Below are 25,872 nucleotides of genomic sequence, written 5' to 3' on the forward strand. Positions count from 1 at the left end.
GTATGTACGACCACTGTCGCTTAACCCACATGTCGATGTTTCGAAAGCCTAAAAGTACAATCCTTTTCTAATTTCGAAGAGGGCCACTGGCATAATGTGCATGCCTTAAATGGCAATTTACTGAATATACGTTCTAATAACTTAATGAGTTTATAACGTGCGGCTGCGACAACCTCGTCCCCGAGCTAGAGAGACAGATACATTAAATGGACCGGTCTTCATTCTCATTCTTCATTTTTATACCTACGGACGCAGGAAGACAGATACACACGAACTACGGGACGCATTGCGACCGACCTGACTAGAGAATTTGACTCAGAGGGATGTTGCTTGACGCAGCATTCGCCACATCTGTTTGGATCATCGGCCCTCGTATCGTAACCAGTGCAAGTAAGGAGCGTGGAAGCTAACATGCACGAGTTGAGTGAGACGCAAGCGAACAAGAAACTTCTCTCTTGGCTTCGCTTTTGCGTGCTCGGGGATCGTTTCCCGGGCGCTATGTATTGATAAAACCAATTCTCTCCACGCCGGCTGAACAAAGTTTCAGTGCTTCCTAGGGATGCGTTATTACTTGAACCGGGCCATCGCTTGTGGCGTAAGACTGATGCAGATCTCAAGGACGGAAAGGTTAATCTGAGACATTGACATGAACCGGACTCTTTGCTAGGTCCGATCCCACCACTTCTAGCATCTTGAATATGACAACCTTCATGAGGTATTCTCCAACAAACATCGCCGACGAGGGCTTAACGTTTGTGAAACCGGCCAATTGGATGCACGTCATGTTTGACGCATTGCGTGCGTGGTCAGCGAATAGCTCCAACTAAAGATCACGGGATTTCAACAAAAGAAAGCTTCGTGCTGTATCAAAAACCGTGTCCGCCTACAACACGATGTGCCATCTTCCCTAACAACTCTTGTCTCGTTCTTCAAGCTTTTCTGTTCCCTTCATGTCATTGGCTCACCGTTCTGATGTAGTAGATAAGAAGATCCTGCTTCGAACTGGAAGTGCTATCCTTTCTGATTGGTACCACATAATATCAAGTATCCTAGCTATTGTCTTCATAGAAAATTGCTACCGATGCCCGGCCAGAATGAGAACTAAGTTTGGAAAATATTCGTTCACGAGTAACTAAATCCCGTCAAAATCATCCCGTCAAAATCCATGAAGTAATGAACAAAATTTAGTCAACTGGTCATGGAATCGTAGTTTGTGACCGCCAGTGTATCAATTAGAAGTCTTGAAACTACGGGTCGAATTGTAACTTGTCGAGGTATTTTAATTCTGTGCGGGTACCTAAATGGGAGCTAAAACTAGACTTTGGCGTAGAAATCATCGCTCATTACTTTGTCGTCTTCTCGAAGCGTATACGCAATTGGGACTTGTGAGATCTTAAGCTTGCTACAAATTACAAGATTAAATTCCATAGGAGAGGGAAGTAAGGATTGTTGCTCGTTGCTTAACGTGCTAAACACACGTCCAATTCCGTCTCCCCACTTGAGTTTATTATTAGTTCTCTTCGGGCGTTGTGCAAAATCTCAGTGAGAGGAAAGGCGTGAACGTGGCTTGGCCCCATGCTTTGAGTGATCGCCAAGACACGTCGTGTCCTCCGTTCCACGAGACCAGCTCTCTCTCTTCCTTTTCTTTTTATCGGTGATCGTTTGGAATGAAAACTAGGGACTTGTAGATATGACCCGCGGGGCGTTTTGTCGTGCTCGTGAGAAAAGAAACACGTTTCAAACTTCTCCCCCAATATGTGGACCGAAGTCAGCCTTCGGTCAAAAATGTCGAACCAGATTAGGGTTTGGGTGCTCCTTATTCAAATCCCAAGTTCCATCATAACCTTCTGGTAATATTCTCGTTCTGCTGGTTTGACCTTTCAACTTTCTGACTGCTTTCCTCGCTCCTTCACATTAGGAGACAAGTTTCAAATACAGTATCCGCATGCATATCTACTTTTTCATTTTCATTTTCTTAAGTTTACCATGTCGATCATCATGGATACGGATATTTTGATCGATTTATAACGTTAATTTCAGGATAAATGTTCCGCCGACAGTAACTAATCAACCGAGACTTACTTTCATGTGACAGTAACCATCTTCACCTGTCCCAATTCCTAATTATTATCCTGGTGCTTAATCCTAGGGGAATTTTTGACATGAAATGAATTTAGTGGTTCGGAGTTTATACTCGCTAGGCACTTTTGACATGTCGATATCCTCCGCTCCGCCCGCAGTTCTATTTATTTGAATTTAACGTGTGCGCAACACATGTCAGGCAAAGACCAAACATTATAACGAGGGTCCTATCAATAATTTTTCGTCAAAGTTTCTTTCATGCTCTTGTCTTTTAACGAAAGTAGCGTGACTTACGGGATAGAGCTGGAGACGTCAACCCTCGCACCAAATCGTAGTTATCCAACATTGGAACTTAAAAAAAGACTCAGTGATGATTTTAAAAAAATAATAAGAAGAAAAAGATAAAATGGTCCATTCACTTGGTCATAACGTGAAAAGCTAGCCAAATGAGGGATTGGTTTTTAGGGTTGCTTCTTGCCCGGCGGTCTTGGGACAGCCTTTACGTGCATGGTAAGTGAAGTTGAACCAACGTCTTTGCGAGCTCATCGAAGGTAATGCTCTTCGAGTTTATCCATAAGCACTTCCAATCTCTAGACACGGCCACCAAGTTTAGACCATATTGAGCCATTCATACTGTAGAGAGGGAAAAACGCCGCTTTTATGTTGTCGGAAAGTCCGTGCTTTCTTACGTCTTGCCATCGGTCTCACTTCTTATAGGTTAGGCCGATCCACTTCCTAACCCTAAACCCAATCCACATAGTATTGATCATCAATTTTTGGAATCGAGGACTGACCCCATTGAGTTTGGGACCGAGGACTAGACCAACCCAATAGGTTCGGTTCGATTCCAGAGTCAACCCAAGAACAACCAATAATTTTTCTAGTTCATTTTTTGTGCTCATTGAAAAGGCGACTGAGGACTAAATCGACCCAATGGATTCGATGATGAGCAAGGTAAGCTAAGAGAGGCGAGCGGTGAGCATCGAGTGGGGCGAGCATCGAGCGGTAAGCGATGCGAGTGATCAAAAGCAAGCAAGGCAAATGTCGAGTGATGAGTAGAGAAATTATTATTATTTTTTTGGGCAAATTAAAGACTAAAGGGGTGCATGACAACCACATATTTCTATTCCAGAAACAATTTTTCTATTCCGCACTTGTTTCGGAATAGAAATCCGTTTGATAAACCTATTTCATTTTTCTATTTCGAAATAGATTATTGTTCCGTAAATAGGTTTGGAATAGAAATCGAAATATAAATTTTTTACTTTTCTATTTTGAAACAAAAATAAGAAATAAAAATGATTCTCATCATTCGTCAACCGGTCTTTCATCCATCACCGTTGACCACCGCTCGTCGGTTGCCGGCCGCCATCGGTCGCCGGCCGCCACCGCCGCCATCGCCTCCGGTCCACCACCATTCAAAAGGAAAAAAATTTGTGCCGCCGCCGCCCTGTCCACCGTCAGTCCGAAAGAAAAAAATTTTCGTTATCAAACGAATTTCTATTTTTAAAGTAGAAATTTTATGTCGTTATCAAACGATTATTTTTGCTTAGAAGTTCTTCTAGAAATAAAAATAGAAAAATTTATTTCTCTTCCAGAAATCAGTTTCTGGCCAAAATGATTATCATTCACCCCCTAAGAGAACATATAAGATAAAAGAGAACGAGTAATAGAGGAGGATGCTCTGAGGGGCTCTTTATGTCCTTTTGGACGCTGTGATGACTCCTCACAAAAACATTTTCCTCTTTTGTAAATTAGGATTGTTGACACGTAAAAGACATGAAAAACCTAAGTTATTAAAAAATAGTATAAAATTACTTGGACTTCTCACTAAGAAGTTGTTTAATATTGTTGATGCCATTTCTTTTAGGGTTTTCCCTATATGAAAAATTATAAATAATATATTAAATATATAATATACAAAACCCTGTCTTGGGTCTGTCTTCAGGATGATTCGGGTTGGACCAACCTTAAGTCTTAAGACCGAGGACCAACCCACATAGTGCTAGTCCAAGAATCCTAGTATCAAGGATCAACCCAGTCTCCCTGAGAGCCAGATTAGGACTGGCAGGGTTGGGCCAATCCAGTGTTGGTCTAGGATTGACCCTAAACCGATGCTCACCCCTACTTCTCACATAAGACATCACATGTTAAAGTGTCACATATCGCTTTCACTGTTCCGATTAGTGATTTTAGATCAAACTTAAATAGGAGATAATAGTACTAGTAGGCGTCTCGAATAATTACGGACCAAGTTAGCCTCTTCATGTGGGAGATCCTCGGTCTTGTAATTAAATCTTTCTACCGTATGAATCTATCATTATTATCATCACGCAAGAGTTTTGGATTTATCTGCACGTCGGAGCACAGGCAAATTGAGTCTCTTCGACCTTTCAACAGATGATTGCTTTACTTTGAAATGTCAAGTTAGAGCTCCTAAAGTTATTGAATGGAAAGATAAGTGAGTCGGCATAAATTTTGTTAGGGTCCCACATTGTTCTAGAAAGAAATAAATCAGACAATGTTAGTGCATGGACGAGAAGTACATTAAAAAAATTGAATTTGGATCATCACACCCGATTGAATCTCTGTAGCTCTATAGAAGATCCAAATCCTCGTAAAGTAGCCACTCTGGCAAAATTCATTTGAGATTATCCACAACAGAGATAGGAATGACCGAGGGATGCTTGATTATGCTGATCAATTATTGTCTAGATAGATGAGTGTTGAGAAGCGTCCAAACTGCAAAGTATGACATGATTCAATGAGAGAAGACTTTTCAAGAAAGATAATTGGCCTTCAAAGTTGACGGCTCTTTTTTGATTTCACTAGAAGTAGCGTCACATCTCCCTACATCCACATCACTCCTAAAATGGGAAATTTTTTAATTTGTCCTAAATTCAAATTTTAATTCAACCCTAAAGTTTTCAATTTTGTCAATTGATTCCTAAAATTTTTGTCCAAAATATCATTGCTTCCAAATCAATTTCGTTGAAAATCGTTGATATGACAGCATAACACGCAGAATAGAGCCGATGGCTAGACTCTGTCAACGATTCTCAGCATAAATTAATTGGAAGAGTCATGTTGAAATTTCACGCAAATATTTAAAATTTTAATTAGAAAAATTGAAAATTATTCGGGACTGATGGGGTAATATTCCCTCCGACGACATAAGAGCACACATATGTCACTTACAAACAAAAAGCATAGAATATCGACGCTGAAGACACATGTAAAGACGCATGGACTACACCTGTTACATGTGTGCGGGTATAATGGCGGAGCTAGTTGAATCATGCACGTATCAACGCACTGATCGTATTCTCAGGCCGCAAGCCTTGAGTGAATCAACAACCAATTTTCTCACAAGCACGTCATGCGATTGAGAGCTCCGTTTCATCTACCCTTCGCGCGTGCCTCGGTCAAACGTGGCTTCCTCCACCCCGGTTTCGTTAGCGCTGACCGACGGAACATCTAGCATGCCCCGAGCCCGCCATCATTATTTTTTAACTCTTTCTTCGGAAGGAGATGTTGATCCTCTCTCGTCCAGTTCCATTTCCCATATGCGAGAAAGGGTTTTTGATGTGGATAACGATGATCCGCAATGATGCGGGAAGGTGAGAAGGACGGGCTTGGAAACATGGAGACAAAGCATGCAATGATGACGAGGGGCGGGCTTCAAAAACCGACTGACACGCCGATACATCTGGAACTTGGAGCAGCTGAAGGAGTCAAGATTTAGGCAGTGGGTCGTAAGCAATGGACATCCATCATCATCGCCGTCGTCATCACACGGTTTTGTAGAAAACTATGTTTTGGCGTCAAGGCGGCGTCTGATCCTTTTTTTTGCTTTTACACAGAGCTGAAAGTATTGAAGACATGTGGGCTCTGGATTTTGGCGCATTACCCATGTGTGACGTTAATAATTATAGCTTACGAGTCAAGTTAGTTCATTGGCTCACGCTTTCTATGCTTAGTAAAAAAAGGAGGTTGGAGTAATTATCTTGGTCGAAACTTTATGTGACATGAGCATGGGAAAGAACCCTAAAATGCAAGTAGCGAGGCGACATCCACTCATGGATTATTGATGAGTGAACAGACTTTAAAACTTATCTGGCTATGTAAAGAATTACCTAATTCGGTCGACATGACATATGTAAGGAAAATAGATAAAAAGAACATCCATCGGCGATTAATTATACTTGCATTTGATTTCAAAATCGAAGATACAATAAGTTGTCTTTACCTCTTGTTTTAACTGTTCGAATCGAGCAAAATGCACAATTTTCATAGAGTTTCAATAACGCGGCCTCAGTAACTCACCAAAAATCAACCCTTACTTGTCTTTCTAACCTAACATCATTCTGCTGATCGCACTATCTCAACTTGCTGACTTGATAACCACTAATTCTTCAAAAATATAAAATTTCAAGAGATACAATTGGTTGGATGATATCATGTTAATGGAATGCATGATATCATCATAATATTAAATACTTTTTTTTTTATATATATAGCCATTCTAAACTATGAACAATAATAGACCGTCGAGTTCGAAATCTTTTCATGTGATATATTCGCGCATGTTACTATGGTACATAAAGACAAACTTCCAACATTACTACTGGACAAGTTTGATATCCAGGTCAAGCATCTGGTCCCATCCTTGTGTAAGTTCGCTCAGGCCCAGGTAGGTCATGGGCCTAATTCTCTCTCTCCTTGTTTTCTCTATAATGCTGCAATCGTCAGGATAAGGTCATCAGTGATGTACTAGGACTAGAATAGATGAATTGCCGACCGACGGTCTCCGCCTCAAAAGTCCAAGAACCAAAAGTCCCTTTTTCCTGCTTCCATCTCCAGGAATCCTGAACACAGTTATCCCTCGGTCGCATTGTCGAGATTCCATCAAGCGCTGAGATCCATTCCGTACACGTTCCTATGAGCGAAACCCATTTAGGCTAACACACGTTGATTAGCGATGACGACAGACGCGATCATTGCGCTTGGTCATGTTTAACGAGTAAAAGCTCGCAATCTAGTAAATCTACAGACAAAAGGTTAAATAGTGCGGGATTGAAAGAGATGGTGCTTTTCAGATTCAGCAAGAGATGTTCACACGGTTCGGCTGTGCGCGCTTGTTCGCTGCTTTTTTTGACCCCAACCAAAGCAGGCCGAGCACTAGGCAATGATGAACGATTCTTGGTCTTCACTTGTTGACCAAGCAAAGATAGGACCGAGACCTAGGAGTTGAAAAAAAATGTGCAGCGGCATCATTGCGATTCACAATCATTCCCTCACGTTTGTAGCTCCTGTGATGCTAGTCTTACGTTGGGTTCTCGACGGTCTTTCAGTTGCTGTTACGTATGATTCCACCGTGAGCACGGATTTAGTTTTGAGACCCGTTTCGAAAGCCCGATACTTGATGGATGTCGATCGGATCGCTTAATCCATTCTTTACAGACTCGACGGGCTCAAAAAATTATTCAAATACTTTATGAGTTTGAGCTTGGGAAAAAAAAGGAAATTACGGGAAGTACCTTCAAACTGGAAACCACATCTCTATTTTCGTCGCATGATGATGAAAGGGCATTAAAAGAATCACCCTACATGGAGAAAGTCGTCGCTCTTATCTTCTACAAATTCGTCTTAGGAAAGTGCTGTCGCTATACTCCTGCTGACAACTAAATTGATCATTGAGGTTTTGGAAAAAAAACTACATCAATCATCACATCGAGTACGCAGTGCTAATCAGATTTTCGCTATCAGCTCGAAAAGCTCCGTGTTGGAGCCTTGGGTAGGGGCAGGATGTTGTGAGGATCGAGAGGGAACACTCGGGCTTTAGATTCAAGGTAAAGTCAGACAGCAATGCAAACTTGCCAAACTCGATCTCTCTTTCGATCGGTGGTGCTTTCGCAAAAGTAAACGAGTGAGGGAGAAATGATTAACTCTTCTCGCTATTACACCTGGTAAGGGATCTATAATATATGTCTAGATTGCTTGTTAGGTCGAGAGAGAGAGGTGGTGGTGGTGGTGGGTCATGTCTTTATCCACTCGAAAGCAACGGCTTCTCTCTCGGTGATGATTTCCTGGACCCTTGCATGAAGATAAGGATGACGAGGTTGAATTATCGTCGTTCGGCTGTAGCAAGCTCTCGGTAAATTTGGAGACTGTCAAAAAGGCCAAGGCGAAAGGGGTCAACCTCGTTTCGAATGAGATTTTAGTTCTATTATGGTTGGCGCAACTCCCGTGTTGTTCATATGTAAAAACGCGTCAATAGGTTTTGACTTAGCGACAAAGAAGTGAACATGTTACGTGTGAATTAATTACACGACATGCCCAATATCATTGCACGACTTGGATACCTCCTCTCTCTACACTTTTCTCCAACCAAATGTCATCGGTAGATTTAGATTCTTCAAAGCATTGGTAGTTTTCTCTTTTTTCCTGATTTTTGGCTGCCACTCCCGGTTTGAGTCTCAACATAAAAATTGCTGTTTCTGCCGGGGAATTGTATGACTTGAGATGCGTTTGTTTCACTGAAACTTTTGACTAATGAGAATCATTCTAAAGGAAAATGGTTAGTTTTCATATGTTTTAGTAGTTTTGGAAAGCGACTTCCACCCCAATAATGTGAGCATTGCTGACCTTGGAGTCCGATGGGCCAAGAAGAAGTTGTCCGAGTCCCAACCCTGTTTACAATAGGCCCGACCATTACTCTGGGCTAATTTCATGACTATGGGCCTGAGATGAAGTCAGAAGCAGCCCAATGGCCGACGTCTCGGTGGCTTGCTCAAAGCGCCCTCCCAACCTCATTGGGTTGACACAATCATCCAATCCCATTACTATCCAGAAATTACCCAATAAATCCTAAACGTTTACTGAGATATGAGAAACTATTATCCTGAACTCTTAACTAAAAAGTTATCAACTAATCTTTATGACCGACTTTTGGCTCTGGCCATGCATTTAATCATGAATGTAATTATCATTGGAAATAAGAATACAAGCATGGTAAAGATTGTCTAATGTGTAAGTGTCGTTTGCCATGGATATCAACTGAAACCGAGGCAAACTATTTTGAAGATGGGTACCGTCTAATTCAATCGTTATCTTCACTATCTTTGCATCTTCTTTCAACATCTTGTATCCAACCAAGCTCTCTAACGAACATTATTTTGATGTCTAGCTTGACTTCGCGGTTTATCCCTCGGTTGATCCCATCAAAATCGCAACGCAGCATTTCCTAGCTGAAATCGATTAAAACCCGTAATATATCCATCTCTATAGCATTCTAAAGGAATTTTTCCATGCAGTTCCAGCCAAGCTGCAAAGCAGTCTGCCTCGTAATATTTTCCTTTTCTTCTTCTTTTGCTCCTCATATTATCTCACTGCCAACTCATCAACTGGCCAATATATCCGCGCGATCTGCCAACATGAGCCACTAACTCCAGATATCCAGCGGAGGAATCACTCGGCATTCTCCACGTGGCAGGCGGAGGTGCTCTTAATAGATTCTGCGGGCCACGTGACGATGAAGTAGCCAATCGGAGGCCGCACCTCCTATCCTTCAAGATAAGCCCCGCGCATCATACATTAACTCGGTTTCTATGTCCTAGGATTTTCAAATCCCCTCTCCACCTCTCGCGAAATAGTCGAAAGAGAATGGCTTCGGTGTGCGCTTCCTCAGCCATTGCGGCCGTGGCCATCTCCTCTCCGAGGCAAGCTCTTCTTCACTTAGCTTTTGAGTTCTCATAAGATCCTGTGTAATGAATTTTCGTTATGATCTGCATGTGATTGGAGATGATTGTTTGGAGAGCTCGAAATGCTGAAATCACAGCTTTTTTTTTTTTTCTTTGAATCTTGGAGTTTCTAATAATGATCATTACACGTAATTCAGTGGCCAAAAGAATGGATCCTCCTTCCTGACCGGCAAAAGGTTGCGCGTGAGCAAGTACACCGCGCCGGCTGCAGCCGCCGGAAGATTGGCCACCGTCTGCGCGGTGGCTGATCCTGATAGGCCCCTCTGGTTCCCAGGAAGCACTCCTCCTCCGTGGCTCGACGGCAGGTTCGCTTCTTAGTTGTGCTTAACTTATGGCCATGTTCCGTATCTCTTCTCTGTTGAATTTATAATTGTTTGACTTCACAACTTACGTTTGAACAAGAAGTCTGATTTGCTGCTTTGAATCACTCTCTGTGCAGCCTCCCAGGAGACTTCGGCTTCGATCCTCTTGGCCTCGGTAAGTCATAGAACAGTGTCAATCTAAAGGCATGCATTCGAGTTTGGATCTAATTGACTAGCTTACCGTGAAACGAAATTTTTCCATGGACAGTGCATGTAGTAGAGATCCTCAAAGAAACTATACAGCTTAAGCAATTATTGGAACTTTAGTAGGAGCAAATGCCTCCACAGTTGCGTTTTGAACCCTCCTCGATGGTCCATGAACTTAATTTCCTAGTGAACTTTATGTGAACCTTGTGACAATTTTCCATTTCTAACTAGGAAAATTCATGTCTAAATGGATCTAATGATGACAGGGTCTGATCCTGAGAGCTTGAGATGGAACCAACAAGCGGAGCTGGTCCACTGCAGATGGGCCATGCTCGGAGCCGCCGGCATTTTCATCCCTGAGTTCCTCACGAAGATTGGCATCCTCAACACTCCCTCGTGGTACACCGCCGGGGAGCAAGAGTACTTCACCGACACCACCACCCTCTTCATCATTGAGCTCATTTTCATCGGCTGGGCCGAGGGCCGGAGATGGGCTGACATCATCAAGCCCGGGTGCGTCAACACCGACCCCATCTTCCCCAACAACAAGCTCACAGGAACCGACGTCGGGTACCCTGGCGGGCTCTGGTTCGATCCACTTGGGTGGGGCTCCGGCTCGCCCGAGAAGATCAAGGAGTTGAGGACCAAGGAGATCAAGAACGGGAGGCTGGCCATGTTGGCTGTTATGGGAGCTTGGTTCCAACACATCTACACCGGCACTGGCCCGATTGATAACCTCTTTGCTCACCTCGCTGATCCGGGTCATGCTACGGTTTTTGCTGTAAGCTCAGCTACACCCAAATCTATACCTAGATTGCTCGTTTCATTAGCACCTTTGCTAGGAAAAATGATGATACTTGTTTTGACACCTCTGGTGGTGGGTTATTGCAGGCTTTCACACCCAAGTGAGGAAGAACTCAAGAGATAACGGATCGAGATTGAATTGGGCGGATGAATTTAAAATCCTTTTGCAAAGAATTGAGAGGATGAGAGAGGTGTGATTATGTAAAGGAAGATTGTGTAATTGAGAAAGAGAACTTGTACTGGCTCTCCTGCTCTAGTCTATAGAAGGGCTGTGCAATGTACAAATACCTCTTTGATGAAGTTAGGATTTGACATTGATGCTTGGATGGTAGTGAAAACTCCCTACGCATGGTGCTGCACTTTGCTCTTGGACATGATATAGGTTCCTGTCAACAGATTAAATGGACTCCGTCTGCAATATTTCGAAGATTTCATGAAGTTAAATCTATGCATATTCTTGTTTCAATGGGAATTGAAAACCTACCGGAGAAGACTGACTCATGACATCAACCACAGTTACTAATACATGGTGCTGCTATACTAGCTGCATATGATGGAAATTACTAACTGATGGTTGAAAATAGTCACTGATAACCATAAACCGTAGCTAAATTCACTGGACTTTCCAAACGTATATTTCTATAAGTTCATTCCCTCCCGTGCCACAGGATTGAAAGGTTCTAACCCCTTGGAAGAAAATCTACATATAATAGCTCCTCAGTTAGTAATTCGTATCTATAATTCCTGTAGCTCCATTTTTCACATGAGCACTGACAGGGATTCCGGAAAGTTAGGCCGAAAACTTGATCTGACAACCCTTGTGGCAAGGGCCTTCGTCCCATGTGAGTAAGCACGGTATTTTTCCGGAAGGGAGCGAACAAGGAAGGATAGGTCGCACAAAAAGAAAAAAACAAAAAAGAGGCATTGAGCGACAGCTCAGCGGAGATGAGGCAATCCAAATTCAAGGTGGAACTTTGTCGGAATTGGCGAAAATTCTAGTTTGTTGTTCGTGAGATCAAGATATACAAGTTCATCGGTCATATATGTTGCAACCCTTCTTCAAATTCTCTCTCGATTTCTTTTGCAGTGAGTAGAATTTTCTTACACCTTTTGTTAATTTACCTTTGTAGTAATAATATATTACTGTTGGTGCCAAAAATTGGCTTATTGGGCTCAGAACAAAAGAAGAGCCCATTAGGCTCAGTATGGAAGAAAGTAGTCGATTATTAGAGATACCGAGGGTTTGGAATCAATAACCGCTCGGCAGTAAAGGGATAAAAATGAGGGTAGTTTCAAAGGCTCGGTACCAACCATACTATGGATAACGTGATGCAGTTATTGGCGCGGTGCCAAAGTCTCTAGGAGCAATTTGAAATTGAAGATATTAACTGCTAAAGAGCGGTTAATTGTAAACTTGGCTATAAATAGTCAAAGCGACATTGTTGTAAAGGACCTTTTGACAAATTAATAATCACAGTAACACTTGTCTTTTGGCTATATTTTTCCCTACATTGCAAATTTACTTTTTTTATTGCGCCTTTTATCTCTTGTTTATCCTTTACTTTATTGTCCATATGGTAGAATTAGTCACTTCCTTTCTAAAACTATACAGAACTTGGTCCACATAATAAAAAACCGAAGATTTGCCACTTTGATGAGAGATATTCGCAAGGGAAAACACTTCTCGGCGAACGATCACTATATTGGTATATGTGTTGAACCTCTCACTCTATGACTATAGACGAACTATGACGTACCATTTTTGTGGATGTTGTCTTTCTCCTATGTCTTACGTTTAGAACTATATAAACTGTTTTGGGATTGATCTGACCACAATATAGTAAGTGGTTGCTGCTAAGGTTGGTTTGATATTAGTGGATTAAATTATGGAAAAATATTGATCCGGGACACATTTAAGTTCTCAGTGAAATGTTATCATATCTCCCCAACGTCGGGTTAGCCAAGGAGTTCTTCGTTCCCACTTCCCAGGTTCAGAACCCTCTCTCTCTCTCTCTCTCTCTCTCTCTCTCTCTCTCTCTCTCCCACTACAGGCTGGATGGCCTGAAACTATCTTATATCTGTTCATAAGCAACGGGACTGGCTTTCTTCAAATGAAAGGTACCGCCCACTGCATGAGGCTCCCGTTTTAATGGCGTCTAATTTCCCAATTTGATAAATCGAAACATGGTTTCACTAGTCCACTGCCGTCGCCATTGCCGCCACAATGAACCCATAATCCTCCCACATTCACCAACCGTGACATTTTTCTGTACCACTCGCTCAAGCTATGACCCTTCATTACACGGCTGCTGCTAGAGGCCCCAAACCAGCACTACCTCACATTCGCACGGTGAGTTATTACAAGAATCCGATCTACGGGCATCTAATGTGCATATGAATCCCTGAATTAGGCTCACGGCACACGAGATTAGGTACATGTTAGGACACGTTAGAACTATTGCCCGGGAAGCAGAACTGCCAGGAGCAAGACCTTATCTAGCAATGCAGCGTCCCCACTGAGCCTCCACTGTGGCCAGGAAAAGTCGACAAATTGGACAGAACATCTTACATCTTGTTCCGTCGCTGGTTTTGGAAAATACTACGTCCATCCACACCATTAACCTTTTCATTCTTTCTAATTAATTCCACGAGCACCTTCAATTTGAACGGCAGGAAAAGCTTCCGCGCACGTAAATTTCTCCTTTCGTCCTTTGAGCATTGAAGCTATTGTAAATCGGCAAAGAGATGCATTCATTCAAAGTTAGAAGAGAGCTACACGATATCGACAGCACTTATCTGAAACCGTGAGGAAAACTGTTTAACAAGATCCTAGCTAGTTACTGAGAATATATCACCATCATCATCAACATCGTCATATAAGAATCTGAATTTGCAGTATTCTCATTCCATTACATCCTAATAGCACATCCCATCTCCTTCCTCCAAGTATCTTCCCAATTTATAATACATAACTCAATTCCCAAAAGGAAAGCGAGAGAGAGAGAAATATAAAAAGTTACACAGAAGCCGCCGCCCGCGGACCGGTTAATACGGAGGAGGAGTGTTGGGGCGCCTCACCGAGAGCTGGACCGGGAGGGGCCGGCCCGTGCCCGTCCCCCCGCAGCTGCTGCACCCCATCCGGCCCGACCCGGCGCAGGTCCGGCACCCGACGTCACCGTCCGACCACCGCGAGCACATGCAGGCGACCCGGCCGGTGCCGTTGCAGCTCGGGCACCGCGGGAAGGGGCCGGCCATGGGCTTCTGGTCCATGACCGACTTGACCAGCGCCGCCCCGGCCAAGACGCTCAGGCCCGTCGCCAGCTGAGTCAGCACGATCGGACCCATCTCCCGGACGGAATCCTCCGGATGGTGGAGGTGGCGAGAGCCGGCGAGAGAGAGAGGCGTGGAGCTGCAAGAGAAGAGGAAGCACAGATTTTTTTTTATCTTTTCCTCTTTTCGGGTGGCTCTAATGAATAAAATAAAATTTCCAGGGTTTCTTTTGATAATTTATAGGGGGGAGAAAATGGAAAGTGGTAGCGAGGTCACACACGTAGGCGTGAAAGCGTCCGGTGGCTTGCCGTGGAAGTGTTTTTGTTTTCCTATAATTCGTGTTTTCGTTTCTTCGGAACGAGATTTATTTATTTTTCTCTTTTTGGGGAGTGGGCGGTGATTGGGCCTTGCCTCGCGAGTGCCGGATCTCTCCGAGATTCTGCTTTAGAATTTAGAAAGGTCTCCGCGTATTTTCGAATGGGTCACAGGAGGCCAGTGAGGTTGGGTAAAACGAGTGGTCAAAGGGGACGGCTGGTCGACGGCCGGGATCGCGTCGCTGGCAGCGCCCCACGGACGGTCCGGATGGAGGGGGGGTTTCGCAGCACTATCCTTTTTGGCCTGAATATTTATTTTGTCCGGGAGCGGATTGTCTTGATCTTCGCCCATGACTACCGCGTCTTTATTTTGGTGGAAGGAGGAAAAATCAAAACAGTCCACGTGGTCTTTCATACGAGTTTTGGGTGGATAAGGTTACTGAAGATTTTACTGAAGGTTGGAAAAATATTTTCATAAAATTATTTATCGATGATTTTCTGTCAGCAATATAGCAATCATTTTTAATAAAAGTAAATTTCAAAATATTTACCTTTCGTAAAATAAATGAAGTCTTGAGAAGGATAAAGGATTTGGAGGTGGCTGTGGTCCTATACGAAAGCCCGACACATTGTAGGCCCAATCACCCGGCCACGGATGACCTGCATGCGGAGTAGAATTTGTAGATATTTTGCAAGGTTTTCCGACGCCAATGATTTCTAGGTTTTATGTGGGCCACGTGCCCAGAAAAAGAAGACGAAAGGGAAAAAAAAAAAAAAACACAGCATCCTATCAGCCTGATAAATTCAACACGACCTTTAACATGTGTAAAAATAAAAGTGCACGCATTTTGCACCATTGTGGCAATTTGAACATTATTTTTCACACTTATTGAAAAACACATAGCTTTCGATCCGCGTGACAAAAATAACATCGTTGATTTTTCGTCCACGGAAGAAAGGGTCGGACCTTTGACCAAAAGGCATGGAAGAAAAAAACGGGATACTTGTTTTAGGTGAAATGATAATTTCCCGATGCTTGATGAGAGTAATTTCGGCGTTGATGAGAGATTGAGGAATCGAAGTTTTGAAGAAAGTGGATTGTATTTTGGAGCTGCGAATATGTTGGTCCTCATCATTACTAGCCGTCAATCCATTAAGATTAAGACGAGCTAACAGGCGAACGTTATAACAACAAGAATAAATGAACAAATGAATTTTTTTGTCACTCTGATTGAAATTTGTACATCTCTTCGATATGTTAAAAAAATCGCGTTGAAATTATCACGATGATAAATAGTTGTATGTTTTTTGTTTACATGTTTGAAATATCATGTTAAATTTATATCAATAACAAGAGGTTGTCGACATTGCAATATATATTTGTTCGTGATGTGTAGCAAGATTAATAAGAAATACAACTCCAAATGACCAAACGTTTCATTTGGGAGAATTGCTTTGGTAGTGCCACTTGAAATTCATGGACTTGGCTATTCTTTAGTAATTTGATTCTCTAGAGATGTAATTTGTTAATTAGCTACTTTACTAAGTTATTATACACTTTTTGAATGGCATAACCTCTCATCCGGAGCAATCATCAAAGTTACATTGAACACTTTGCAGATTCAATTTCATTCCGTCAACCATATGGATTAATTGAGTAAAAAAATCAAAGGGATTAGTGCCATCAAAATTCATGACATCTTAAAGAAAATTAATTATTATGAGCAGGAGATAGAAACCATAGCACAGCAGATTGCATATGACAAAGAAGACGGCTTCAAACCGATCATTTTCCAGGACGTCTACCGCGGACGCGTTGCGAAGATAGACTTTTGTCGGATTACGGAAGTTTACCAAAAGCGCATTTAAAAATAATTTCGACGAACTTAGCAGCATCAAAGTGGAGATGGCCGAGTTGGTCTAAGGCGCCAGATTAAGGTTCTGGTCCGAAAGGGCGTGGGTTCAAATCCCACTCTCCACATTCTTTTTATTCTCTTGAAATTATTGATGCTACATTTTAGAAAACTTATTTTGTTAAGAGTTAATTTGCGAGGATTATAAATAAGGAAAAGTAATCGCACATACATATTTAATGCTTGTGGCGTGATTTTAAATTGACATAAGTTACTGTGGTTAAGCAACTCACATAACTAAAAATGTAAAAGGAAATTTTCAAACGATGACTTAAAGTGTCATTATTTTCTTAAAAGATGACCTAAAGTAAAGTTTATCTAAAATAATGACCAAAAATACCATTATTTTCTCAAAAGATGACGTGAAGTAAAGTTTGTTTTGAAAAATGATCCGAAGTAGTCATTTAGTCACCGAAGAATGACTCGCTCATTTTACTGGTGAATTGATGCATCTTCAATGTATTTTTCGGTGGCCTGATTACGATATTTTTGTCCTCTTTTTTTTTTCATTTTCGGTTGCCTTGTTCATTGTCTTATTCGTCCCTTGTTCACTTCTTTTTGCCCAGATTAAGAACACTAGACTTGGGGGAAGGCTAGTGAGCGCCAACTGCTGGTAAGGGCCGACCAGGGCTTGACGCCCATTGTCAGCATCGAGCGAGGGCTTGACGCCCATCGCTGATAGTGGACGAGGGCCATCGAGCCCTTGTTGGCCATGGGGGAAGGGGGTTGTCTAAATCGAGGCCCTACAAGAAAGTTCTCGAGGGCAAAAGGGGTAGCCGAAGAAGTTATCGATCTAGGAGCGGTGGTGGGAGGAAGGGATGAAAAAAGCAACGCGGGCATCCCAATCGTAGTCCTAGCAAAAGACGAGGTTGTCGGTGGAGCGGCGGGCGGAGGTGGGGAAGGTCACCCTTCACGGCCATCGGCGAGGTCACCCTCGTCGGCCTTGGGCGAGGCTCGCCACCTCCCCGGCCCCGATGGGGCCGGCGAGGGCTTGCAAGCCCTCACCCGCAACCGCCGAGGGCTATCGAGCCCTCGCTAGCTCCAAGCGAGGCCACCCTTGCTAGATTTGGCGGCGTCGGCCTGCAAGCCCTTGCCCATGGCCGGCGAGGGCTTGGTGGCCCTCGCCTACAGCCGACAATGGGTGTCCAACCCTCGTCAACCCTCACCAACGACCGGTGCTCATTAGCCCTTCCCAAGTTCAATGTTCTTGAGAAGAAGATGAACAAGGGACAAATAAGATGATGAACAGTGCCACCATTTACAAAAAAAAAAATAATAATAATAAAGAACAAGACAAAAAAAAAAAAAAAATTAGGCAAAAATATTCCTAATCGGCTATTATAATATGTATTGAGATACATTTATTCATCGGCCGACAAATGAGGTGATTCTTTGAGATTAAATGATCACTTTTGATTTTTATTTGAGGCAGCATTCCACATGAGATCTTCTTTTGAGAAACAGCGCACTTTGGGTTCTTATTTGAAACAAACTTCATTTAGTCATCTTTTGAGAAAATGATGACGTTGTAGATCCTTATTTGAAATTTTCCCAAATGTAAATAACAAAAAGAAGAGACGGAAATTTATTTCTTCTCCTGGCTATATTACTTCTCTTGGTTGTCGGAGCGAAACTCATACTCCCCAAAATGTGTACTTATTTAGCTTCAATTCATTCCAACCCAATCATCACAATTATAAGGATTTTTTATTCAAAATATTCTAAAGTAAGTATTTTGAAATCAGACATAAAAAATTTATTAAATATGCTGAAAATAAAATAAGAGGTCATTATAAATATTACGCTTGTTACCAGACCTATTATAGGAAGAAATCTAATTTTGATTGTTATTAATAAATTGGCTTAATACTACAAAAAATTCTAAATTTGTATTCTTTAAAAAAATTATTCTAATTTTTTTAATCACAAAAATTTAAATCGGTATATTTGCAATTAATTTATTATTTTTAATTTTCATTAAATTTAACATTTCAAATTACTGAGTTACATGAATTTGGTAGTTGATGGGTGTATTGATTTTGGATTTTACCCTTCATTAGTTATAAATTTATTAATTTGAATTTTTTATGATATTAATCAAATTTAACGGAAAATAATAAAGAGTAAAATTATTACATATGTACTAATTTGAGATTTTTGGCTGTAAAAAAGTAGTTTGAATTAAATTTATCACGTATGTATAGATTTAGGACTTTTAATGATTAAAAAATTAGTTAATTTGTCACGGATATTACCTATTTGGCGTATTTGCGATATTAATCCTAATAAAATTTGGAGTTTTTCAATGGTATTAATCAAATTTAATGGAAATTAATGAAAAGTAAAAATTGTTATATGTATACAAATTTGAGATTTTTTGTTGTAAAAAAAATAGTTTTGATTAAATTTATCACGGATATATCGATATGGGACTTATTAAAAAATTAATTTAGAGTAAATTTGTCACGGGTATTATCTATTTGGCGTATTTGTGATATTAATCCTAATAAAATTTCGTTAATTAGTAGGAACTAAAAAGAGGATTAAAAAAAGAAAAAAGAAAAAAGAAAAAAGAAAAAGCGAATGCGGTCAGCCAAAGGGTATAATCGTCCGCGCAAATTTCGGAGCGGGGAGCCCGAGCTCCGGGGGTCGAGGCGTCCCTGACCGATAGGCGAACCAGCAGTGAGAAAAATCTCCTTCCCTACCGAAAGCGTTTCAGGCCAAGAGCATCCTTCGCTTCCCCCGCGCACGCACGCCACCCCGAAACCGAAGCAAAGAAAACCGAGAAAAGAATCCGAAGCCGAGGACGAAATCGCGAGGCGGAACGATAATGGCGGGCAGGACCGTGCTGCGCTGCGTCTTCCTGGCCGAGCCGTGGAAGCCTTCCTTCGCGGCTCCCGCCTCGCTCTCCCTCTCCCTCGCCGGCGCTCCTTCGCCGCCGTCGTCCCCTCCTCCGCCGCCGCCGCTGCGGCCGTGCAAGCTGGGCTGCAGCTATCGGCCTCCCTGGGCCCCGGATTTCCACCCCGCGAGGCGAGGCCAGGTGCGGAGCTGCTCCGCCGGGAGCGACGGTCCCTCGTCGTCCTCGTCCGAGAACGCGGAGGACGATCAAGAGCAAGGGCCGCCTCAGGAGGCCGTTCTCAAGGCCATTTCAGGTCCGTCTCTCGTCCGGTAGGGTTTGGGGGACGGTGAGGCTGCGGATTGTGTAGGGAGTTACGGTTTAGCTTCTGGCTCCGATTTTCGTGGGAGAGCTCGGTGTCGATGTAGTTTGAAGGAAATAATCTCAGCTGCTTGTGGATTCTCTGTCGTCGTAGAAGGATAGGAATTTAGCGGGTGGTGCTGACATCGATCATCAGTGTTTTCTGCTCGGCAGTCCACGTTTGCGTTCTCATCGTCGGGTTTTCAGATTAGGAAGACGTAGTTACGTGTGGCTATGCTATATGCTAAATGAAGAACGAGAATTGGATGAGGGCCAGCATACTTGTTTGATATTTTATCATGACAATTCAGTGGTCTACACTCTTCTGCTAATTGAAGTCATCATTAGATGTTGAGTCAGTGTTCTTATTTTAACTATGTTGGTAATCGTAAATTTTTCTGCGCGATTGTAGAATCTTCTAATAGTTGCAGCATTTGCTTTCAGAGGTTTCTAAGGCGGAAGGGAGAGTAGGGCAAACAACAAATGTGGTTATTGGTGGTACAGTAAGTGATGATTCAACCAACGAATGGCTTGCTTTGGATAAGAAGGTAATGACCTTCATTTCCACAATGCAGATTGCTATGGTCTTTTGGCATCTTTAGCGTTCCAGAGCAGTCCATAATTCTGTGTCAGAATTAATATAATCTGGTGAATCATAGATAATCGCGTGTGAATATTGAACTATTAAATCTTTTGGCAGATTATGAACCAGTATGAAGTATTTTTCTGATCACACGCATAGGACATTAGAGGCAATTGAGTGAGGATGGCACTCTTTGTATCCATAGCTTCTATAGAGTAAAGATTCATTCTTGACAACAACTGGGGCACTGCATTATGGTGCAAACTGCAAATACCTAACCATAAGAAGAAGTATGATTCTATAAGAGCAGCTATTCAGATATGAAGCTAACAGCAGCAGCATCCTGCTTAACAGGTTAACACTTATCCGACAGTTAGAGGGTTTACTGCCATTGGAACTGGTGGTGATGATTTTGTGCAAGCTATGATCGTTGCCGTTGAATCTGTTATCCAACAACCGATTCCCAAGGTACTCTTTATTTCCCAAGAATCGGAATTTACAATGAGATGACGGTATTGATGAGATAAAGTTGACACAATCATTGGATTTTGGCACATCACCTGTGTAGAAGTCTTCTAGTTTTTGGTAAAGTTATAGTTTCATGTAGTTTGGAGCTGGGGAAGTTTTGAAAATGTTGTATGGGATTGGATGCATACATCATTATAGTTTCATGTAGTTTGGAATTGGGGAAGTTTTTAAAATGTTGTATGGGATTAGATGCATGCATCATGTAATTTTTTGGGAGCATCTTTCTTTCTGATATTCGGACCAAGTTTTAGTTAATTATAAGGGGATATTGGCCCTTTAACTTATGCCAATTGTGCAATTAAGTCAATTAACTTTTAATTTGGTCAATCGAGTCCTTTGAATTGCATGATTTGTGCAATCGCGTCTTTTTCATTATTAACATACTTGACACTGCTGATGTGGTGGCTAACATGGCACATCCAGACATCTAAAGAAAGAGAATATGAACCGAGAAGTTTAAAAATCAAAATAAAATTCAGAAAATTTGAGGAAAAAAAAAATCTGAGAGAGAGAAATTGAGGGAGGAAAGGAGGTGGCCAGGGCAGCCACCACCAGTGACGGTCTACACTACCACCGCTGCTCAACCCCAGCAACCCCTTCCGGAGGTCACACAACCCAACCAAGGTATCACGTGGCCAAATCTCATGAGACTGTCTCTTGAAGAACAAATTGTCTTTCAAGTTTTTGAGATTCTCAGCTGCAATGAAATTATGAGAGTCACCTAGACTTCATATCTTAAGAGGCCATTGAGCAAATGGAATGTAGTGAAAAATGAATATGTCGAAGAGATTATTTAATTTGAGACTCAAATCACAAGCTTCAATGGGTAAGTGAGGGTCATGAATTTGATTACTACCCATGCCCCCTTTCTCTGCCACAGCTTGTCTGAGGCAAGATTTAGCCCCATGAAACCCTCACTTGAGTTGTGTGACCTTAGCTAGGGCTGAGGTGGGTTGGTGGCATGGACTGTTGCCAGATTGGGCTGCCACCTCTTTCTCTTTCTCTCTGTTTTCTTTTTTTTTTTAGCTCATTTTTTTCTGAATTTTGTTTTGATTATTAAACTTCACTCATTTTTCCTTTTTTGAGGTATTTATAGTGTCCGTGTTAGCTGCCATGTCAGCATGATTAAGTATGTTTATAATGAAAGGTTTGATAGCACAGATCATACAAATGAAAGTACTTGATTGAACAAAAAAGTTGAAGGACTAGATTGCATAATTGGCACAAGTTATAGGACCAAAAAGTAAAATTATCCCTGATAATAACAACTGACACGGCAAAATCTTGTTTGGTGTATTGGAATAGTCCTTAAAACAAAAATACTTGTGTCTACTAGTGATGATGAGCAAACTTGACGTGATTTAGTACAAGTATTAACTCTGTTGCAATGAAGACATTCATCTTTTGTAATTCCTATCTCAGTTGTATCTCTGCAAAGTAGATTGATAACTTGGTACTTATTTGGATGCAAATGTGGGTTCAAGTTTTATTTAGTTCTAGGGCTAATCTAGCTCAAGGAAGAGAGTGACAGGATTGTGTTGCTTGCTAGTTGTATTCACAATACATTTTACTGGTGAAATGTTTTTGGAGATATTTCAGCAATCAGTCTCAACATGAGGTGGATTGTGAATGTCATAGTAAACTTATTTGATGAGGAAAAGATATCTGGAATGGATCTGTGAATGTACCAGTCAGATGAGATTATGATGCAGTGCAAACGAAGACCAGGCATAGCTTCTTTCTGGATAATCTGGTGTAGTGCAGATATGCACAAGCTATTCTGTTGCGATGATTGTGGGTTATACAGAGAATTCTGTCTTGCAAATGCTGTAGGGCCTGCTGCCATGATACTGAATGATCTTTAAGAGCAATCTACAATTATTAAACATATCTATCCATTCTTGCTAAGTATTCAGTGAACATACCTTAAAGAAGCACGTGTCTGCTGATACCTGGTAATCATCTGGCATCATCAATAGCTTAAGGAGCCATGATTCCTGTGTATATTACCTGTCTGTTGCAACAGCTATCAAGAGCTCTATTGCTTGGTGAAAAATTTACCATGAAATTGTTGATGATATCAATGATTTGCATAATATCATAAGGTGGCTAGTTTGCATGGAAGATCAGCCATCTTTAGACAGGAGATGGAGCCTTATTAGCCTCCTTATTATTATTAATTGCTTTTTTTTTTTTTTGGGGGGGGAAGGTTTTTGAGGGCAAAACTGATACTAGCTAATGATAAGGAAAAAAAAATATTGTTTCTCCTACCATAATAAGGTAACCAGTTTTAAGCACTTGTTCTTCCATGATTAAGTATGTTAAAACTAAAGTACATTCTTTTTAAAAGCCAATGTATAATGTATGCACAATATTGCAATATGCAAATATTTTAGAGTAAAAATTAGAAATGTAGAAAATATTACTCTAATTGATATAATCATAATTGTATAAGAAAAGAGTAATGAATGAATCTAGTTAAAATTGTAAGGTCGAATTTGTGGTAAGACATATGGAGAAAGAGAGAGAGAGAGACAGAGGGATGCTAAAACTTGAGGAGGATTACGTTTTTGCCATTTCTTGATTTATTAAATAGGCTCAAAGATGAAACTAGATCTACGCTTGGAGGGCATTGGCCCATTTTTGGCACATCTTTGAAGGCCAAAGTCTTTTGGCCTATAACAAACGCCATAGTCAATATGGCTAATGTTTGAGGGGCCCAATGTCCCCCGGCGTCCCCTTCATTCATATCTGGTTCCATCTGTTGTTTTGGACTCCATGAGGTCAAGTAGTATTTTCTTTACCTAAGTCTATATAAAGTCACAAACGGAGATCAAGCATGCAGTTGCTTGCTTGTTGTCGACCTTGGAATTTTCTGATTTTAATATTGCCCTTTTTAATCCAGGCCTTAAGTCTGTTGGTATGGCATTGTTTATGTAACTTTGAACTTCGTTTGGTCATTCATTGATGGTTCAAGCATTATGTAATTTATCTTCCCAATAATCGATAACTCAACATGATAAACTAAATCTTCTCTAATTGTGCTTTGCAACAGGGCCGGGTGAGGCAAAAGTCTTCATCAAGGGGCAAATACGTGTCTGTAAATATAGGACCTATTCATGTTGTTTCAAGTGAGCAGGTCTCTCTCTCTCTCTCTCTCTCTCTCTCTCTCTTTCCAAGTGAAATTAGATTATGCATGGATGCTTGAGTAGGAGCCCAGACAAGGTGCATAGCCACAATTATGCAAGCCGGTCAGCATTATACAGCTATCATACTGTGGCCGTGGTTAAAGTTTAGTGTGTCAAGAATGGAGAATGCATGTTGCAATTATATGGATTAGAAAAGAGGTCCATTATATAAGTGGGTGAATCATGCATACGTAAAAAGCATTCTATTCAGGTCAGATAGCACAGTGTCTTCGGGAGGATGTCATCACCATTGGTAGTTGTGACTTAAGCAAATTTTAGGGCTTTTACAAAACTTGGATGAAGCTTAATGCATTATAGTTGGTCACGACTTTGCCTAGGCATATATGATTGCCTTGCCTTAGACTAGGAGAGACCATCTGTTTATTTGGTGTTTGGAGAATGCTGGTTTTGCTCTAGTATAATATTTAGCGATTTAACGCAAGTGACGCAATGATTGAACATCAAGTTTTGATGGCTTCACAGGTTCAAGCAGTATATAATGCAATGAGAAGAGACGAGCGGATGAAGTACTTTTTGTAATCACAGTGCTTTTGTGCTTTCAGGCTGAGTGTAGATTTTTAATCCTTGATTTTCGTACCCAGTCCATTTAATTGGTCCATTTTTGCTCTTATCATCTTGTAATAATATTTGAGAATGATTCAGACTGCGCCAATTGCATGTAACCTCAGTTTATTTGGAAGGACTATTTCGTCCCTTACATGACTGCATACCAATGGACAGCGTCGGCAGCGTCTTCCATTTGTTTTTTTCAGCTTCTTTTTGGCTGTTATCGCAAAATCATGGGTGGGTATCGCCATATTGGTTCGGAGTTACTGATGATGTGAATTTGAGTTTTGCTAATTTCGACATGAATGGTCCGGTAACGTTGACGCTAGAAGGATCTAAAGGAAGATTGTGGTTCGTGAGAGGATTTCCAGAACTAACCCACGCAAACATTCGGTTGACATCATCAGCTTGATAAATTATTGCCCTGCCTAAAAAGTGGGCAGGTTTTTAGCTTCCGTGCGCCGTGACGTTGGAATGCGAAGTAGCACTTTTGCGGAAAGTAGGGTTGAGCAGGTCATAATCAAATTCATATTTATCTATCCAAATTAGCTTTCCGCAATACCTCCCAAGCGTCAGCTTATGCCGACATTGGTAGCATGCGGCCGTGTCTTCGGCTGGCACGGTGAAATCAAGTTCTGAAGGAAATCGGGGCTGGTGAGAATTTCTGACCCTGATTACCGGCTTCCTCCTCCTCAATAAAAGGGAGGTTTGGGTCACTTTGCATGCCACGAGGTTCATAGCACGAGTTACCTTTGGTTAAAACCTTCTACGGACCCGAAGGCACGATGTTACTGCTGACTTCACCGTGAAAACAAGGTTTTGGGAGACAGGGTTCGATGGGGAAAAGCAAAGGAGAGATGGAGGACGTGAGTATGTTTCTTTTGTTTTCTTGATCTAAACAGAAAAAAATTTATTGTCATTTTCTATGAGAGATCAAATTAAATATGGAAAAAATGCTGGATAGATGCCTTCGCAGTAAAGGTCCAAGTATTAAGAAACCATATATGTCGTTGTTGATCGTCGGCACCTTTGACCGAATTTTGCTTAGACCAGTCCTGATGTACCCATCAGTGACGCAGACCAACCACTTTCCCGCTGCGGGCTGATTGGAATGGCCAACATGCAGGATGCGCCTCCACCACCCGCGCACCCCTT

The 25,872-nt window shown here is 41.6% G+C and overlaps 3 protein-coding genes and 1 non-coding gene across 4 annotated transcripts; 3 read left to right on the plus strand and 1 right to left on the minus strand.

Moving 5' to 3' along the window:
• The first annotated feature begins 9,650 nt into the window (after nt 1–9,650).
• Nucleotides 9,651–11,530, plus strand: LOC104433673 (chlorophyll a-b binding protein 7, chloroplastic). Its single transcript, XM_010046506.3, has 5 exons — nt 9,651–9,803; nt 9,983–10,150; nt 10,285–10,322; nt 10,621–11,135; nt 11,246–11,530. Exons 1-5 carry the CDS (start codon nt 9,748–9,750, stop codon nt 11,261–11,263), a joined length of 795 nt encoding a protein of 264 aa, XP_010044808.1. The 5' UTR covers nt 9,651–9,747; the 3' UTR covers nt 11,264–11,530.
• A 2,441-nt stretch (nt 11,531–13,971) lies between these two features.
• LOC120290308 lies at nt 13,972–14,741 on the minus strand. Its single transcript, XM_039306239.1, has one exon. The coding sequence runs from the start codon at nt 14,501–14,503 to the stop codon at nt 14,204–14,206; it is 300 nt and encodes a 99-aa protein (XP_039162173.1). The 5' UTR covers nt 14,504–14,741; the 3' UTR covers nt 13,972–14,203.
• Nucleotides 14,742–16,642: 1,901 nt separating this feature from the next.
• TRNAL-AAG lies at nt 16,643–16,723 on the plus strand. Its single transcript has one exon. It is a non-coding gene; the product is annotated as a tRNA-Leu (tRNA).
• Nucleotides 16,724–19,276: 2,553 nt separating this feature from the next.
• LOC104433677 (hypothetical protein) lies at nt 19,277–24,877 on the plus strand. The gene is made up of 5 exons (XM_010046512.3): nt 19,277–19,807; nt 20,296–20,399; nt 20,789–20,902; nt 24,018–24,101; nt 24,634–24,877. Exons 1-5 carry the CDS (start codon nt 19,486–19,488, stop codon nt 24,688–24,690), a joined length of 681 nt encoding a protein of 226 aa, XP_010044814.1. The 5' UTR covers nt 19,277–19,485; the 3' UTR covers nt 24,691–24,877.
• Nucleotides 24,878–25,872: the final 995 nt, after the last annotated feature.

The sequence above is a fragment of the Eucalyptus grandis genome, chromosome 2, assembly GCF_016545825.1.
Source record: "Eucalyptus grandis isolate ANBG69807.140 chromosome 2, ASM1654582v1, whole genome shotgun sequence".
Classification (NCBI taxonomy): Eukaryota; Viridiplantae; Streptophyta; class Magnoliopsida; order Myrtales; family Myrtaceae; genus Eucalyptus; species Eucalyptus grandis.

Coding starts and splice junctions, on each gene's coding strand:
- LOC104433673 (XM_010046506.3), top strand. CDS start 9,748: ATGGCTTCGGTGTGCGCTTCCTCAGCCATTGCGGCCGTGGCCATCTCC. Junction 9,804..9,982: donor GTGGCCATCTCCTCTCCGAG/GCAAGCTCTTCT, acceptor CACGTAATTCAG/TGGCCAAAAGAATGGATCCT. Junction 10,323..10,620: donor CTTCGATCCTCTTGGCCTCG/GTAAGTCATAGA, acceptor TAATGATGACAG/GGTCTGATCCTGAGAGCTTG.
- LOC120290308 (XM_039306239.1), bottom strand. CDS start 14,503: ATGGGTCCGATCGTGCTGACTCAGCTGGCGACGGGCCTGAGCGTCTTG.
- LOC104433677 (XM_010046512.3), top strand. CDS start 19,486: ATGGCGGGCAGGACCGTGCTGCGCTGCGTCTTCCTGGCCGAGCCGTGG. Junction 20,903..24,017: donor TCCAACAACCGATTCCCAAG/GTACTCTTTATT, acceptor GCTTTGCAACAG/GGCCGGGTGAGGCAAAAGTC. Junction 24,102..24,633: donor ATGTTGTTTCAAGTGAGCAG/GTCTCTCTCTCT, acceptor ATGGCTTCACAG/GTTCAAGCAGTATATAATGC.